General features: G+C 41.5%; 2 protein-coding genes across 8 annotated transcripts in view; one reads left to right on the top strand and one right to left on the bottom strand.

The window, feature by feature from the left end:
* The first annotated feature begins 1,572 nt into the window (after positions 1–1,572).
* Positions 1,573–13,369, top strand: part of LOC112260212 (beta-1,3-galactosyltransferase 2) — a 29,784-nt gene continuing 17,987 nt past the window's right edge. For 2 of the 6 annotated variants that reach the window (XM_024435147.2, XM_024435146.2), the window contains exon 1: positions 1,763–2,268. The gene's annotated coding sequence lies outside the window, so the exon portion shown is untranslated. The other 4 variants (XM_024435144.2, XM_024435143.2, XM_042328574.1 and 1 more) reach the window with 3 other exon arrangements.
* Positions 2,571–13,369, bottom strand: part of LOC112260211 (parafibromin-like) — a 67,000-nt gene continuing 56,201 nt past the window's right edge. For both annotated transcript variants that reach the window (XM_024435142.2, XM_042328573.1), the window contains exons 13-18: positions 10,329–10,364; positions 10,136–10,223; positions 6,337–6,498; positions 4,520–4,620; positions 4,115–4,256; positions 2,571–3,659 (exon numbers count right to left, since the gene is read on the bottom strand). In XM_024435142.2, coding sequence (XP_024290910.2) covers positions 3,623–3,659; positions 4,115–4,256; positions 4,520–4,620; positions 6,337–6,498; positions 10,136–10,223; positions 10,329–10,364 — 566 coding nt within the window. In that variant the 3' untranslated portion in view covers positions 2,571–3,622. The remainder of the gene's footprint in view (positions 3,660–4,114; positions 4,257–4,519; positions 4,621–6,336; positions 6,499–10,135; positions 10,224–10,328; positions 10,365–13,369) is intronic.

The raw sequence follows: 13,369 nt of genomic DNA, 5'->3' as shown, positions 1-13,369 counted from the left end.
TTGAAGAATGTGGTGACAGAGGGCATTTCAACACGGGCAATCAGATTTGTATTTTATATCAAAAACATTGTTTGGAATAATAAATTGTCAGGCTCTGTTACCATATCTTTGATACCATATCTTTACCTTTCCTCCTGTCTCCTTCACTCTTCTTCCTCCTCTCCTTCCTCTCCACTACTAATGTTATCCATGAACATTTCTAAATATATTTTCACACTACTTATGCCAAACCATTACAATTGTAATCTACAAAAATATTCTCAGAGTTAATTGTGCATTCTTTTAATATAATCACATTTTCAAAATAGCCCGTCCACTGCATGTTTACATGTGAACGTTTTTTAACCTAGCTACCATAACAGTAGCTAGCTAACTTAACGTTAGTCTACATAGCTAACGTTAGCTAGCATAACCTATTTAAAACCTTATAGGGCAGATCTATCTATATAATAAATTGTGATATAACATCACTAGCTAGTATCTCAAACGATTGTAATTTCCCTGGCTTGAAAAGACGTTTGTGGTGATGTTGTGGATTCACTTGACACTTGCTAGCTTCTGGCCGAGTTTTCCACAGCAGTTCTCTCTAAAACTATCGCGAGCAAATAGTTAGTAGAAGAAGAGTGAATGAAGCTGCTATAGCGAGCAGGCCCCTCTGTTGGCCTAAACAAGCACAACGTGATTGAGACGTCAACCGGTAGGATCTGCTGCCCGGTCTTTTTTCACTTTGCGGTCTGTTTTTAATGCACAGTTAAAAACGGGGACAGCTCCAGCAGGGGACAGGCCACCAAAAACGGGGACGGTCCCTGGAAAACGGGGACGTCTGGTCACCCTAACCTACTGGCCTTTCTTGCTATTGCTGGTTGTAAATACAAATACCTGCATACATACTGGATTGATAATGAACGCTGCTATAACCATTATTAGTAGTATTATAATGATTTAAACATTGTAACAAGTTGGGACAACCCTTCAGTTAACTACTGTACCTATCAACTATCCAGTAGTAGTAATTATGGTTCCTCAATATACAACGTAGGCTGTGTTACAGCACTACTTTTGGTGTCCCCTTCAGGAATTGCTCTTGAGAAAATTTAATGTAATTGTCCCCTCCAAAGTTTATATCAGATTTTCGCCCCTGGGAGCATATACCCACGTTGGTGATAGAAATATGAACTGAGGTCCAAACTCGTCGATAGTGGGTAATGCACCTTAAAATTGGTTGCCAACCGCCAAATAAAGTCCAAGGGAGGAGAGATTACTAGAAAACGTTTTACCCTTTTATCTGTGGATTCATTGTCAGAGTAGAGGACCTTGAGCATTTCAGTAAAACACCCCAATGTTTATATCCCAGGACAAATTAGCTAGCAACAGCAAGCTAGCTAGATAAATTGCCATAAATGTTTGCTTATCGACCTGTCCCTAAATTCATATATTTGGTTCAGAGTTCGTTTTGATATTTCATCCTGCGTGTCCAGATTGTGTTTGGTGTGGGGGATAAAATCAACATGCGCGCGCGTTGGCAGAAGCACCCGCGGTCTGGTCTTCGTTTTGATATTTCATCCTGCGTGTCCAGATTGTGTTTGGTGTGGGGGATAAAATCAACATGTGCGCGTTGGCAGAAGCACCCGCGGTCTGGTCAGCATGTGGCAAAAATTAGATATCTAAATCAATGTAAAATGGAATTAAAATGACAAAACTCTAAATTAAGGGAGAAGGATAGGCTACAACGACCCCGAGCCAACAGGTAGGCTCCTTTTTAATATTCCCGAATAGAGTTATTTGTAACTGTAGAATGAGAAAGCGAATGCACTGCAGCCTTAATTAACCCTAGCTAGCTAGACTATCTTCGTGAACGGGGTAGAGCTGCATCCCAATATGGCGACCGGGTGTGTCGAAATAAGTGGTTGTATGGAAAGCGAATCGGTCCGATTTGTTGGCACTCAAGACCGTTTTGCGTGGCAGATGGACTAGTCAATAACCCGGCGGTCAGTGCTCAATGTTCTAGTTTTGTGCCTGCCGACTCAAAAGTTCTTCGTACTGTGTATAATTGATGGTCGTGTCGCCGGTGCGGTGGTAACTACGTGGCCATTTTCTCTCGCATTACTTTATTTCAAGTAGGTTAGAAGCCTACACAATAAATAACTAATATTTATAACAATCTAGACTGTAATACATAGTCTACTACGGCAAGAACCGGAACAGTGCCCTTTACTCCTGCTTGGAAAGTAACGGTAACGGCATGGAAAGTACCTACCAAGAGTGAAAGTAAGTACACGCATACAACGCATGAAGCAACAGTTACACCTATAATTAACTTGATCAAAAATACGAAAAGATGGTCCTTTTTATAACTGAAAGTGTACAATCATCCTCTGACTTAGCGGAAGAAAAAAACAGCTCAATCAAAAACCGTATGCCTTTACAAGTAGTTTTCCCATCTATCTAGTACCCAGATTTTTTCCTGCTCAGATCATGAGGGCAGGAAAAACTTCAAGTCCAAACAGAAACCCAACTCTGCATGGTAAAGAAAGCCAAAGGAGTTTTAAACTGCAACACAGACGATACACTTTCCGTCTACCAACTTTTATTAACCATTTGCATTGTGAACACATCAAATAAAGCAATGTCCATCATTCCTTTCATTTGCACAACACCAACTAAAAATAACTAAAAATCTTTACATCGTCATGTAGTGACCAAAGTGGTGAGCAGTTGCAAAAAAAAAAAAAGCGCAAATATTGGAATTTACTGTCGAACATTTGAACCCATCTATCACTGAATCATTAGCTTTATGCATCAAGAATAAGATACCTAGCTTCTTCGATCTTCAAAGTCTGGCTCATATATCATCATATATACATTTGGATCGCATGGCACGTCACTCAGATGCTCCTTGGCTAAAAGACTGCATACCTATGCGCTTTCAAACTAGGATTCTGTCCCAAATTGCACTCTATTCCCTTCATAGAGCACTGTAGTGCACTATTTAGGAAATAGGGTGCCATTTCAGAAGCACTTAGTAAAAAAGTAGAGACAAATGTTCCTATCGGTAAGGAAGTAAAAACATCAGAAAATGAAACTGACAGAGGTCTCGTATCCCTTATTGCCAGCAGTGATCCAAAGGGCTTCTTATCCAGCTCATGTTTCACATGGAATTTACAAGATCCATTTCACAAAGGAAATAGTATGGGAAGTTGTTTTCCCCACCTCCATCTATCCATCCCCCTTTCGCTTTCTCTCGCTCTTCAATCTGTCTCCACAGTAAAACGCTATACTGTTAGAAAATATATAGTTTTGGTATATTGTTTTATATTGTACATAGGAACTTGAAAAACATGGGACACTCCAACCTCCCCTTCCCAATGTCCAGACATACTGTATCTGCTGCTTCTATCTATGGAAACCATGAAGACCAGGTAGAAAGTATTTTCCTGAATGACAATCTGAACACGTGGGTCTATTCTGGATCCCCAAAGTGCTGGTGGGGGGTGTTGTGGGCCCGTGTGTCTCCTTTCTCTTCTAGTGGTAGTCCTGGTGGGGAGGAGGAGGGCTAGGTTTGGGGCGGGAGTTTATAAATGCCTTGACGGGACCTGTGGAGGAAGGAGGCCACGGTCTAGGCTCAGAACCTCAGGTGCGACTTGTGTTTCACCATGTATCTGTAGAGAGAACCGGAAGAGAAGATGGCATGTGGTCAGAAGGAGCTCATGCATTCTACTGTCATCCCATTCAAATATAAATCCCAAATATTTCTATAACCCGAGAGTATATGAAGTTTAAACTTTTACAGAGAATATTATTTAACTCAATGTACAAGAGTGCTAACATTTACATGGAAACATATCTTCCAGGGTTAGGGTCAATTCCATTTCAAATGAGAAAGTAAATCAAATTCCAACACCAGATTTTCCCAATTGAAGAGAATTGGAATTCAGTGCACTTCCAGAATTAATTTTAAATAATACATTTTTTCAGAAATATTTTAAGTAATTTCATTTGAAAGGATAGACCAGTATAGAAAGAGGGAAGGGAGAAGGGTTTTCATAACAAGGTATAGGTGGGTTTGGTATCAACCCCATTGCGTCATGAACATACATGTGCTATCAAAACACACCTGTCGAGAGTCTCCCAAAACTTCAGGAACATGGGCCGGTCGAGATGGCGCTTGTGGTGGCTCAGCTCCAGCACGGTCACGTCCCATTTCTGCACATTGGGGTCCATCTTCTGCTCGTCATACTTCAGATGGAAGGCTCGGACTGCAGGGTTACCACAACCACACACAGTCAATTAGATGGGACCAAAACTCGTTTCGAGACATGGGTTGGACAGGTTAGCTCAAATACATTAACTTAAGTCCATCTAAAGGGATCACAGGTTAGTAGCCAAAGAACTGTATGGTAGCACTTTACAGTTTGAAATAACTGGGTAACCATTTACTTGTAACAAGAAAGACATACATACCTTGTCGAAAGTAAAGTGCTACCCCTGTATGTATAAGAGCAAGTGGGAGGAATCTCACTTTTAGCGAAAATGTCCACAGGAGATCCGTCAGGTAGCAGCCAGGGCCAGCCCTTGAACTGCCAGGCAGGGCCTTGCACGAACACGGCCACCACGCGATCCCTGCACAAACACAGTCAACATCAACCTCTAGTGTGAAAACAATTCATACAAAATGAGACCGTTTTTATGTGTGGCACAGTAAAATGGGAGTAAGTTTTGCACAATCTTCACATTGTAAGCCAGAAGTCGAGAGGATGTATAGTCATTTGTGGCCATGGGTAAGTTGAGGGGCTGGTTGCTCAAGTGGTGTAGCGGTATGTGGATTTGGGTCAAGTACTTTCATTTACAGCCGACCATTACCACAATATTGTGAGGTACAGTCGATCCTGTAGTACTGTTGTGTCTACACACACGTACAAGAAACATATTGCTCTTTAAGAGCATTCCACACCAGGATTGTGCAACATTTGCCCATTACTCATTTCAAAATTCTTCAAGTTCTGTCAAATTGGTTGTTGATCATTGCTAGACAAGCATTTTCAGGTCTTGCCATAGATTTTCAAGTAGATTAAAGTCAAAACTAACTTGGCCTTTCGGGAACATTCGCTGTCTTCTTGTTAAGCAACTCCAATGTATATTTGGCCTTGTGTTTTAGGTTATTGTCCTGCTGAAAGGTGAATTTATCTCCCAGTGTCTGGTGGAAAGGAGACCAGGTTTTTCTTTAGGATCTTACCTGTGCTTAGCTCCATTTAATTTATTTTTCATCCTGAAAAACTCATAACATACCCATAACATGATGCAGCCACCACTATGCTTGAACATATGGAGAGTGGTGCTCAGTAGTATGTTGTATTGGATTTCCCCAAACATAACACTTTGTATTCAGGACAAAAAGTTACTGATTTGCCACATTTTTTGCAATATTACTTTAGTGCATTGTTGCAAACAGGACGCATGTTTTTTCAAATTCTGTACAGGCTTTCCTTTCACTGTCAATTAGGTTAGTATTGTGGAGTAACTACAAGGTTGTTTATCCATCCTCGGTTTTCTCCTATCCCAGCCATTTACATCGTCACAATTGGCTTCATGGTGAAATCCCTGAGCCGTGTCCTCCTCTACAGCAACAGTTAGCAAGGCTATCTGTATCTTTGTAGTGACTGGGTGTATAAATACGCCTTCCAAAGTATAATTAATAATGTTACCATGCTCAAAGGGATATTCAATGTCTGTTTTTAAAATGTATCTACCAATAGGTGCCCTTCTTTGCGAGGCATTGGAAAACCTCCCTGGTCTTTGTGTTTGAATCTGTGTTTGAAATTCACTGCTCCAATGAGGGACCTTGCAGATAATTGTATGTGTGGGGTACTGAGATGAGGTAGTCATTCAAAAACATGTTAAATACTATTGCACAGAGTCCATGCAACTAGTTAAGCACAATTTAAACTTGCCATAACAAAGAGGTTGAATACTTATTGACAAGACACTTAAGCTATTAATTTGTAAAACATAATACCCCATAATGACAAAGTGGAATTGAGTAGGCCAGTGGGAAAAAAACTCAATTTATTCAATTTTAAATTCCAGCTGTAAAAAAATGTGGAAAAAGTCAAGGGGTGTGAATATTTTCTGAAAGCACTGTATTTATGGAAGATCATGAATGTTCATAATGTGGTCATGTATGGTCCTGGAGACTCACCAGTGTATGTATTTAAGATCATAAATGGTTATGGAGTAGGGTCATGTACGGTCCTGGTGACACAGTGGCTGGTCAAATATACGGAGTGGAATGTATGTATCGAAGATGCCAAATGGCCATGTACGGTGGTGGTGACTCACCAGTCCTGCGGAGCTAGTTTGAGGGGCTGGTCGATGACCCTGTAGGGCACGGTGACGCTGAGCATGGCCCCCCCGGGCTGGATCTGGTCCTTGCGTCTCTGGAGCAGCACCTCGTTGTCCCGCTGGATGCCCTGCTTCTTCTTCTCCTCTGGCGTCACAAACCTCACGGAGAGGGGAGGGAGAAGAGTAATGGCTAATGCATACGATACAAAACCTCCGTCAAGAAAGCATTACTGTTAGCAAGGCAAAATAAAGTATTATGGTGACTATGCAATGTTGTTTTCAACATGATTCTAATATAGGGATTTTTAAGTCCAACACATGTGAAGCTTGTTTTTTAATTAAACGTTTATTGGTACATGTGGATAAATGTTGCAGTCTTGTGTGTGATAGTAACTTCATCTTAAGTGTCCTAATTAATGAAGTGTTATTATTCATTTCCAGCACAGCTATTTTAGCCCAGTCTGAAATGTTCCCACTTGGCTGTCACTTCTTCCCTCCATTTCCTTTCTAGCATGCTAGCATACAAAACAAGTCCTACAATCTTCTTCTACCCATCAAACTAACTATAGCCTACATACCAAAACAAATGACATCCCCGTAGTTTGTTGTTGCCCGTTTTAAAACTTGGTAACTGCGAGCATGCTAGCCTCTCCACACACAATACAAGACCTACTGTACTCCCCCTATCACAATCACTGTACAGTATAGCCAAGTATATGTATAGACGACATACCAACAACAAAAAAAGTGAGCATCCCCTCGTTTTTCACGCTTTATTTGGTCTGTTTACAAATGCAACTCTACACAGTCGGGCAGTAGACTGGGTTGGTAGCTAAGGGTCATATTCATTTGGCACTAAACCAGAAACTCAGTGAAACAGGGAACTTCCTGGACTTAAGCCAATAATAAACACTAAGTTTTAAAACACTTCTGGGAATCCCTCACAAAGCATACCAGACTAGGGTTTGGAAAGTCAATGGGAGAAGTGAAAAAGTCTTTAGTTTTTCCAAGTCTAAAAAAGGCACAGTCTACCTAGATTTGTGCCATTGTCTTAAAGGCCCAGTGCAGTCAATGTGATTTGGAAAGTATTCAGACCCCTTCCCTTTTCCCAAAATTTGTTATGTTACAGCCTTATTCTAAAATTGATCAAATAAAAATCCTCAATCCACACACACACAATACCACATAATTACAAAGCGAAAACAGGCCTTTTTTTTGCAAATGTAATAATAAAAAAACTAATGTAAATAAGTATTCAGACCCTTAGCTATGAGACTCAGGTGCATCCTGTTTCCAATGATCATCCTTGATGTTTCTACAACTTGGAGTCCACCTGTGGTAAATTCAATTGATTGGACATGATTTGGAAAAGGCATGCACAAATCTGGGAAAGGGTGCTAACAAATGTCTGCAGCATTGAATGTCCAATAAAACATTCTTAAATGGAAGAAATTTGGAACCACCAAAACTCATCCTAGAGCTGGCCACCCGGCCAAACTGAGTAATCGGGGGAAAGAGCCATGGTCACGGAGGTGACTAATAACCCAATGGTCACTCTGACAGAGCTCCAGAGTTCATCTGTGGAGATGGGAGAACCTTCCAGAAGGACAACCATCTCTGCAGCACTTCACCAATCAGACCTTCATGGTAGACTGGCCAGATGGAAGCCATTACATAATATAAAAACAGATGACCACCCGCTTGGAGTTTGCCAAAAGGCACCTAAAAGGACTCTGACCATGAGAAACAAGATTCTCTGGTCTGATGAATCCAAGATTGAACTCTTTGGCCTGAATGCCAAGCGTCACATCTGGAGGAAACCTGGCACCATCCCTACGGTGAAGTATGGTGGTGGCAGCATTGTGCTGTGTGGGTGTTTTTCAGCAGCAGGGACTAGGAGACTAGTTAGGATTGAGAGAAAGATGAATGGAGCAAAGTACAAAGAGATCCTTGGTGAAAACTGCTCAAGAGCGCTCAGGACCTCAGACTGGGGCGACGATTCACCTTCCAACAGGACAACGACACAAAGCACACAGTCGAGACAGAGCATGTGTGGCTACGGGACAAGTCTCTGAATGTCCTAGAGTGGCTCAGCCAGAGCCCAGACTTGAACCCGATCGAACATCTCTGGAGAGATCTGAATAAAGCTGTGCAGCGACACTCCCCATCCAACCTGACAGCCTGAGAGGATCTGCAGAGAAGAATGGGAGAAACTCCCCAAATACAGGTGTGCCAAGCTTGTAGCGTCACACCCAAGACGATTCGAGGCTGTAATTGCTGCCAAAGGTGCTTCAACAAAGTACTGAGTAAAGGGTCTGAATACTTATGTAAATGTTATAAGTTTTATTTTTAATACATTAGCATACATTTCTAAAAACCTGTTTATACTTTATCATTATGGGGTATTTTGTGTAGATTGATAAAAACATACAATTTAATCAATTTTAGAATAAGGCTAACAATGTGGAAAAAGTCCAGGGGTCTGAATACTTTTAGAACACACTGTATACACAGTACCAGTCAAAAGTTGACACCTAAAAGGGTTTCTCTTTATTTGTATTATTTTCTACATTGTAGAACAATAGAGAAGACCTCAAAACTATGAAATGACACATATGGAATCATAAAAACAGTGTTAAATCAAATATATTATATTTGAGATTCTTCAAAGTCGCCGCCGCCCTTTGCCTTGGATAGCTTTTAACACTCTTGGCATTCTCTAAAACCAGCTTCATGAGGTAGTCACCTAGAATGCATTAACAGGTGTGCCTTGTTAAAAGTTAATTTGTGGAATTTCTTTCCTTCTTAATGCATTTGAGCCAATCAGTTATGTTGTGACAAGGTAGGGGTGGTATACTGAAGATGGCCCTATTTGGTAAAATTCCGTATTATGGCAAGAACAGCTCAAATAAGCAAAGAGAAACGACAGTCCATCATTACTTTAAGACATGGTCAGTCAATCAGGAAAAATGTCAAGTTTCTTCAAGTGCAGTCGCAAAAACCAAGCACTATATTAAATCTGGCTCTCATGAGGACCGCCACAGGAAAAGAAGACCCAAAGTTATTCTCTGCAGCAGAGGTAATTTCATTAGTTACCAGACTCATAAATTGCAGCCCAAATAAATGCCTCACAAGATTCAAGTAACAGACATCAACATTAACTGTTCAGAGGAGACTGTGTGAATCAGGCCTTCATGGTCAAATTGCTGTAAAGAAACGTCCACTAAAGACTAAAGGACATCAATAAGAAGTAGAGACTTGCTTGGGCCAAGAAACTCTGCAATGGATTTTAGACCGGTGGAAATCTGTCCTTCGGTATGATGAGTCCAAATTTGAGATTTTTGGTTCCAACCGCTGTGCCTTTGTGAGACGCAGAGTAGGTGAACGGATGATCTCTGCATGTGTGGTTCCCACCGTGAAGCATGGAGGTGTGATGGTGCTTTGCTAGTGACACAGTCAGTGATTTATTTAGAATTCAAGGCACACTTAACCAGCATGGCTACCACAGCATTCTGCAGCGATACGCCATCCCATCTGGTTTGCGCTTAGTGGGACTATCATTTGTTTTTCCAACAGGACTATGACCCAACACACCTCCAGGCTGTGCAAAGGCTATTTGACCAAGGAGAGTGATGGAAAGCTGCATCGATGACCTGGCCTCCACAATCACCTGCCTTCAACCCAATTGAGATGGTTTGGGATGAGTTGGACCGCAGAGTGAAGGAAAAGCAGCCAACAAATGCTCAGCAACTAAAGGAAATCCTGGCGCATGCACGTGCACACACAGTCTACTTACTTGAGGTCCTGCAGTAGGTCCTTTGCATTGAGCATAGTGATGAGGGATGTGGTGGCCGCTGGGATGATTACGATGGGAGTCCGAGAGCCTTTAATGAAATGAACACAATGTATATGTTTAGTTAATCTATTACCATTTATCACCATTCATCAATAACACTCGCACACACACACACTGTCGTAGCAGTACATACCCTTCTTTTGATTTGGTGGGGGTCTGGCTTGGGAAACTGGAGGAGAAAAATAAGTGACAGAAAGAACCAATATCCCATTATGAGCCATGTGCTGCAAAAAGTATCACATTTGACAACAGATGAGAAACACTGAACAGAGGAAATGACAACTGGCTTTTGTCCTGAATTAAGTGAAACGAACAGGCATAAACCAGGTAAAGCTAATGCACTCATTTTCTGATCATAAAAAAAAAAAAAAAAAACCTTCAAGGAGTTAGTTTACCTCAGACACGCACAGCTGTAACGATGTCAGTTTGTCTGGTTCCAAGACAAGCTTTAGCCATTGGATCCAATGAGTAGTGGAGCAGCTACTCTTGATATGTTTTGTATGTTTCACAGAAGCAAAGCGCCTGTCTTTATTGTAGTTAAAACACGGATATCCACAAAGCATCTCTGTCCCGAAATCAGGTCACCCCATCAATATAATCTTATTCATTATAATCTAAAAGGCAAATCTGATCCTATATGAGCACTCCTACCCAGATCTCATCTAACAGAGCAATGTGTTTGATATGAAGAGCCTTGCGAGCTATAGTAGTTGCAGGCCTAGTGAGACTTCCAAAAATAGATTTGCTGTTTTGTTTTTAACGCTCACATCTCTTTTCAACCGTTTTTCCACCAAGGACACAAAACAGAATTGATCCTACTTTGATTATTAAGAGCTTACTTGACACGAGAGATGAGACACCGTGTTGCATTAATGCAAAAAAGAATAAGCAAAAGGGAAAGACATTGAAATTTGGGGTTCACAAATCAAAGAGAAGAAACACGGTGTCATTAAATAGACATAACACTCCAAAATCAAAATGTGTCAGCTAGTCACAACTCAAGTGGTCATCGGAGTCCACAAACCAGGCCATTATTAAAGATGCAGCTATATCCCACAATTCAAAATGAATGGAATAATAGGCACCATGTAACTTCCAGATTTGCTGTGCTTATCTTTTCCATTTTTGGGGGGATTGGAGGCAGCTGGGTCACCTTTTTTTAGCCGTTTGCAGTCCTCTCATTGGCAGAATTAATATCTGTCAGTTGCGCGGTCTGATGGAGCTGGTCTGCCCGGCTCTCCCACACATCTCCCAGGCAGTCACTTGTCAATCTTTTGAACTGATGCAAAGCCAGAACACTTGTCTTGTAACTAACCTAAAAACAATGTTTACGCTCTCCTTTTCATGTAGGCTATTTTTGTTTTGATCACATCAGAAGCTCTAGTTTCCCATATGCACTGTTATTCATTCAACTGTGTTGCCGCTCTTGCACGTATTGTGGAAATTGATGTATACTGAGAGAGACCCATTTCTTCATACAATCACCGTTATTTAATATTGATTAATTACAATAATGCAGTTGGTCGGCCACACAAAGGTGTTGCCGAGAGCTTAACCTTCAATGACAAAAACAGATCTTATATAGGGGACCCAAAAATGCGTAGTCATGGCTGCTTCCACCTCCACATGCAGATCAGGGGCACCATCCTGGGTTCATCCTGTGGTCACCTGCACCCGGTGCCATTTCCCAGATGCAAGAACGATTGGACACAATATGGGATTGTTCTACTCCGCCAGGCTCTGTCTATCTCGGGTCACACACATCACATCTACGGAATGCCAGCTGTAGGTAAATTGTCAGCTCAAGCCCCAGAGGCCCAACTCAGTCCCACAGACACAGATGAGTACTCATCATAGATATTTGATGCATAAACAGTTTTAAACATAATCTTGCAGTTGCTTATTTCCTAATGGGGGGGGAAATGCTATTTGATGAATATTAGGAGTACAGTAATACTTGACATTTTTTGGAAAGCTCAAATTACCCCCTTGATGGTTATGGGGAGAAAATCAGGGCTGTAAATGGTTTAACCTGTAACCAAGGCTGGCTGGCCTTGGTTACAATCTGCCACAATACCAATGTTGCCAGCCAAGGTATACCAGGAGATAGTAGGCCTAGTTGGACAAGGCTATCTGAATGTGTACAATGGAGGTTAGAGGTAGCCTAAACATTCATTATTTAATAGAAAAAAAAGCACTGACTACCTGACTAAAATGGCTGTGACAAAAACTAGACTTGTCCAGAGTTTGTCGACTGATAACAAACTAAAAGGATGAAAATACTAAAATGTGACTTAAGACTAAATGGTGTTAAGACTAAAACTAAACCAAAAAAAAGCTGCAAAAATTAACACTGCTTTAAAATCTCGAGTGGCGCAGCGGTCTAAGGCACTGCATCTCAGTGCTATAGGCGTCACTATAGACCCTGGTTTGATTCCAGGCTGTATCACAACCGGCTGTGATTGGGAGTCCCATAGGGTGGCGCACAATTGGCCAGGCGTCGTCCGGGTTAGGGTTTGGCTGGGGTAGGCCCATCATTGTAAATAAGAATTGGATCTTAACTGACTAGCGTAGTCAAATTAAAAATACATTTATTATTATTTATTTTTTTAAAGTAGAGTTTCAGTGTTCATTTCTCCAGGCCAGCATTTGTGATGTCTGCTAGTTTATCAAACCAGGCTCATCTATTAACCTACACAAGCAGAGTAGTGGAAATGTGTAACATTCTGCCTGTCAGGCTATCTGTTACGAAATCCCTGCTGGAGACCCTTAGCACACCATCTCACAGCTTTCTCTTAGGGATACAAACTCTGCAACTTTCTAACTCTTGCAGTAGCCCCCCCCCCAGGAGCTTAGCAGGCTAGGCTGTGGGTCGTAAACTGACCCTTCACATCTCTGGCCCTAGCCAAACAGATTGGTTGCCTGGGGCCTTATCACACCGTGGGCTCAGCCAATCACAGGCAATTCCCGACTCCACAATTCCTTCCTCTTTCAAGCAGTCACAGAGCAACAGCTGGACTCATATCTCTGGACTTGTGGAATTGTGTGTGTGCAAAGTGAGTTGTGACATTTGTATATTGTTCTTCGTAGTTAGCTGTTACCATTGATGTATGATGCCTTTGTGTAGAGCTATTTAATAATACCTGTATGTGCAGGTAGCATATCAATATTCAA

This window comes from Oncorhynchus tshawytscha, linkage group LG10 (assembly GCF_018296145.1).
Source record: "Oncorhynchus tshawytscha isolate Ot180627B linkage group LG10, Otsh_v2.0, whole genome shotgun sequence".
Taxonomy (NCBI): domain Eukaryota; kingdom Metazoa; phylum Chordata; class Actinopteri; order Salmoniformes; family Salmonidae; genus Oncorhynchus; species Oncorhynchus tshawytscha.
This window is presented reverse-complemented; position numbering and strand designations above follow the sequence as displayed.